The sequence below is a fragment of the Puma concolor genome, chromosome B4 (genome assembly GCF_028749965.1).
Source record: "Puma concolor isolate L17-30 chromosome B4, mPumCon1.1.hap2, whole genome shotgun sequence".
Classification (NCBI taxonomy): domain Eukaryota; kingdom Metazoa; phylum Chordata; class Mammalia; order Carnivora; family Felidae; genus Puma; species Puma concolor.
This window is the reverse complement of record NC_141673.1, coordinates 61114266-61119780: the sequence shown is the minus strand read 5'-3', so window position 1 is coordinate 61119780 and position 5515 is coordinate 61114266. Positions and strand designations below refer to the sequence as shown.

The window sequence follows — 5515 nt, the reverse complement described above, 5'->3', positions numbered from 1 at the left end:
TCTTTAAATTTTAAAATTACCCGTACTATGGGTCTGGCCCAGGCTTTCTGAAAAAAATTAATATGGATAAGAAATGTTTAGAAAATATCGGCTTGTGATGGACACCCTGCCTGAGGACATCAGATTATAAAATTTAAAGTTTAGCATCAACTTAGAAAGAAGATGATTTCAGCTTATGAAATTGTTAACATCATATATGCTGTCCATATAATTTTATTTCATATTCTTGTGAAACGGAACCAGAACAATGACTAGGCACAACATTAATTTGTATGAATTTGCTATAATGATATATTGCTAAGTAACTGAAATTTGAATCATCCCTTTCCCTCTTTTGTGGATTCACTCAGTGTTTAATGTGTGTATAAATCATTACTATTTTCCTATCAGTTTGAAAATAAGTAGATATTGATTTTCTCTTCTTCACATCTATCTTTCTTACCCCAAACATTGAGTAGCCTAGTGTTTCAGTAAGTGATTATTGTGGAAACACTAAACTTAAATCTGAATAGTATAATTACGAAATAACCAACTTTATGTTAATTAACCGATATATTATTGAAGCTATTATTCACAAACTAAAGTAGATTTCTTCTGGGTGTATATTTAATGATTCAATTTCCAAGTATAGAGATGGGACACTATGTGGGAGAGGATAAAAAGTTCAGGATAAAAAAAGAATTCATCCTCCCAATTCTAACTTTCTCCCAAATCCTTTCCTTAAAAGTGAGGTACAAATAAGGAAAAATAGCATGAAAGCATTAGAAGATACACACATATATACACTCACAGGCCTTTAAAACTTTTAAGAAATAAAGTCATGTTAAAATAGGCTTCATTAAATAGATAGCTTTACTGTTTTGGTGTTCAGGTAGGACTACTGATGGCATATTATAGAAAACACTGTAATATACAAGAATATACATCTACAAACGTTTATTCGTTATTTAGTATTTATTATTATTATGAGCCTTAGCTTTATTTTCTTGAAAAAGCTGTTACTTTGCTGACCATATCTTTGAAGGCTATTTTCACTTGCTTATTCCTGAGGGTATAGATGAAAGGGTTCAACAGAGGGGCAACTGATGTATTTAAAACAGCCACGCCCTTATTAAAAGTTTCTGCATCCTTAACAGAAGGATTTATGTACATAAAGATACAACTTCCATAAGAAAGTGAGACCACAATCATATGAGAGGAACATGTAGAAAAAGCTTTTTTTCTCTGTTGAACAGAGGGGATTCTCAGAATTGTCCTGATGATGTACGTGTAGGAAAGGATCACTAGCACCAAGGTGAAGATGAGGGTGACTGCAGCCAAGATGAACTCCATCACTTCTATGAAATGTGTGTCTGAACAAGCTAGATGCAACAGTACAGTATAGTCACAGCAGTAATGATTGATGATGTTGGATGCACAGAAAGGCAGCTGGAGAGTCATTATATGAGGCCCAATGACAACCAAAAAACCAGAGAGCCAGGAACACAAGACAAGTTGAATGCAGAGTCTCCTGCTCATTACAGTTGTATAATGTAGGGGTTTGCAAATGGCAACGTAGCGGTCAAAGGACATGGCAGCTAAAAGATAAAACTCGGTTGCTCCCAGAAGGATGGCAAAAAAATACTGAGTGAAACAAGCAGCAAAGGAGATAGTCCTGTCTCCAGTTCCAATGTTGACTAGCATTTTGGGAACAAAGACAGAGGTAAAAGATATTTCCAGAATGGAAAAATTCCGGAGGAAGAAATACATAGGAGTCTGGAGGCGATAATCCAGCGTGGTCAGAATGATGATGGTCAAGTTTCCCATGATGCTTAAGACGTAAGTTAGCAGCAGAAAAAGGAAAAGCACAGCCTGAAGCTCAGTGTCAGCTGTCAGTCCAAGAAGAATGAACTCTATCACTGATGTCTGGTTGCCCATCACTAGCTTCACGCAAATTAAGAGAGAAAACTATAATAATGACAAAGGTTGGAATAAAACGAAAGGTTCTAGATTTTTATTGAAACATAAAATCCAGGTAAAAAAAATGGAGGGAAACCTTAAAACTCTGAATCCTTCTCTAGCCCTCGTTTTAAAACTGACATATCTTTTAAGGAAATGTTAACACGATTTCTTATTTTACTTCACAATTAACAAAGTTCCTCCTTCTTAGGCTCATACTCAATTAGTTCTCCTAAACTGTATTCATATTCATTTCTCATCACTTTTCAATTCATTTTCATTTATATTTGCCTTCTGAATCTATTTTGATTTTCCTCTCTAAGTTATTAGATGCTGTCTGTCACATATATATAGACAAATCTAAAACATATTTAGAGTAGGGTTATTTGAATTAAATAAATTTCTTAAATTAGCCTTTTAACTCTCAGCTTATTAGCCAACAAAGTAAATACAAATGAAGGTATGAACTATAGGAATAAAATTGAACTTGGCTGTTTCCTTCATTTTGCCGTTCAGTATTTTTTCTTATTTATTTCTGTTTTGTCATTTTGAATAATAATTCTCTGTATCTGCTGAAGCTCTAAGCCTGGATTGACTCTTCTCTTAATTCTTAATAAAGTGTTTGCAATTCATATAACTTATAGTTCCTGGGTCATGGCAAAGATCTAATACAATGCTGTCACATAGGGGCGCCTGGGTGGCTCAGTGGGTTAAGCATCTGACTTTGGTTCGGGTCATGATCTCACAGTTAATGGGTTTGAGCCCTGCATGAGGCTCTGTGCTGACAGCTTGGAGCTTTGAGCCTGCTTAGGATTCTGTGTCTCCCTCTCTCTCTGCCCCTCCCCCGCTCACACTCTGTCTCTCTCTGTCTTTTTTTTTATTTATTTATTTATATATGAAATTTATTGTCAAATTGGTTTCCATACAACACCCAGTGCTCATCCCAAAAGGTGCCCTCCTCAATACCCATCACCCACCCTCTCCTCCCTCCCCCATCAACCCTTAGTTTGTTCTCAGTTCTCAACAGTCTCTTATGCTTTGGCTCTCTCCCACTCTAATGTCTCTCTCTGTCTTGAAATTAAATAAATGTTAAATAAAGGTGTTTAATGCTATCACAATTTAATACAGATATATGGACTAGTCAGTACTTGGGGAAGCATTAAATTAAAATAATCTCACTAATTGTGAGAATTGTGTGAGTTTTCAGCATATTACAGTTCCTTAATTATCCGTTCAAATTCAACTCTTCATACAACTTTAACAATTGCAATCAATAATAACTCTTTCTTCCCCTTCTGTATTAAAATTTACCAAAATAACACTTGGTCATAAAGCCCAATTATTTTCCAGTTATATCAAGTACGTACACTTTGTCTGTACGACTTTAACACAAATCTATTGCTCAAAGAATAGGCTCTTATTTCTCCCATATCTTTTATACAGAGATGAGAAAATTGTACAGATTTGGTAAAAACTTTAACGTAAATTTTTTTGAAGTAATAAGAGAATCTAAGGTTTATTAGCTCCTTTTCTATAAAATTACTTACATTCATGATTTTTAATTTTTTTTAATTTAAATTTGATTTAGTTAGCATATATGCAATATATTGGTTTCAGGAGGAGAATTCAGTGATTCATCCATTTTTTGACTCTTTAGATTCATAGCCCTGTTTTCTTAAATGCTATAGTTACTATACATATAAAAATTCCACCGAAGCTTATGCATATAGCTCCTCGGAATTATATTTTTGTATTTTTCATCATCAGACACAAAGAAATATTACTAAGAATTCTTTTCTCTACTCAAAAAATTATGAAATTATTTTCTTTTAACAACTGTTTTACATAGGTTGATAATTTTTATATTACGCCATGTAATGAGTTAGTAATAGTCACACATTATATATTTCTATCAAGGTAAAAATTCCAGAAGTATTTAATACGGACAAAAGAAGAGTTTTGCCAACTTGGGAAGGCTGATTGTCTAGAATTATATGGGAAAATTTTAGTGTTCCTAACACAACTTTAATCGGTTTGCACTTTTGTAGATAATTGTCTTTTGTGTTAAATACTTCCATATTAACAAATTTAAAAGTTATAATATGCGACACACTTATAGGTGTTATTGAAAATTCAGTTGTTATTGATAATTAGATTAATACACCAATAATATAAATTTCACTGTTAGTTGAAATAATGGCTTTCTATGGCTCCATGAATTATGTTGATTACTTTCTAATGGGTACAAATAAGTGAATATAGGTAAATAAAAATGTGCACAAATAATGAGTTTTGCAAAAATATTTTATATGCAGAGAATATTAGGGCACACCTATTCTACCATGGCAACATAGCTCATTAGACTGTAATATTGCCAAACTAGCTGAAATAAATCTTGGGGATTTGAACGATTGGTAATGATTTTCTGTGTCTACATGAAAATAGCTAATGTGTCAGAAAATTTGGAGACGTGGATGTTAAGCTTCCCGTTTTAGATCCTAACTATTAATTAAGACTTATTTTCTAACAGTATTCAAGCAATTGTATTTGCTAAGGAACATTAATATTCTGAAATTTCCATTGTGTAAGTAATCAGTTTTTTGACAAAGTGAAAACTTTGTCCATTATTCCCACATAATAGAAACACTTCATTGGATTAATGAGTGAGTGTTCAAAAATGAGTGTGAAACCATTTAATTATTAGGAAGTGGCCTCATCATCTATCAAATAAAAGATGAACACAATGAGAATTTGTATATAAAAAGAAAATTTTATATCAAACATTTCTGTCAGCAAAATAAAAGATGATACTCCTTTATAATAAAGATTCATGCTATTTACAGAAAAATTGTATATATACCATATGTGGTATATACATAGTCATATGTATATATGATCAAATAATAAATACTTGACCCAAACAAGATTTATCTGGCAAAAAATACATATATTTACTCAAAGACTTAGTGCTGGTACAGTGATTTTTTTTAAGAGGTTTATTTGTAGTTGAAAAGATGTGGAAGAGCTTTCCCTAAAATTTTGAGATAAATTTAGTTATGAATGTCTTCTCCAAAGTAAAATCATTTTTACAATTAAATGTATGTAAGTGTCGTGTTTAGCCTCTGTCTCCTTCTGTGGTGGACCTGTTTGCTAGTTTATGAAGCATTTAGGAGGAAAGTTCAGAAACTTGAGTCCATGGGAAGTAGGAGAGGGCTTAGTGGAAAAACAGAAGAAAGTGTGATTTGATTTCCTTTAAGCTCTAATTCTGTGAGTATGGTGTAACATTTTCTGCTGAATGTATGTGTATATGCTAAACTGTCATATTTAAATTTTTTTAATGTTTATTTATTTCTGAGACAGAGAGAGACAGAGCATGAGTGGGGGAAGGGCAGAGAGAGAGGGAGACACAGAATCTGAAACAGGCTCCAGGCTCTGAGCTGTCAGCACAGAGCCCGACACAGGGCTGGAACTCACAAACTGTGAGATCATGACTTGAGCCAAAGTCGGTCGCCCAACCGACTGAGCCACCCAGGCGCCCCCAAAACTGTCATATTTTAATTTTTTTAGCTGTATCTGT

The 5515-nt window shown here is 33.5% G+C and overlaps 1 protein-coding gene across 1 annotated transcript; it reads right to left on the bottom strand.

Moving 5' to 3' along the window:
• Positions 1-978: 978 nt before the first annotated feature.
• Positions 979-1917, bottom strand: LOC112863481 (olfactory receptor 6C4-like). The gene has a single exon (XM_025926604.1). It carries the CDS (start codon positions 1915-1917, stop codon positions 979-981), a length of 939 nt encoding a protein of 312 aa, XP_025782389.1.
• Between the last annotated feature and the right edge of the window lie 3598 nt (positions 1918-5515).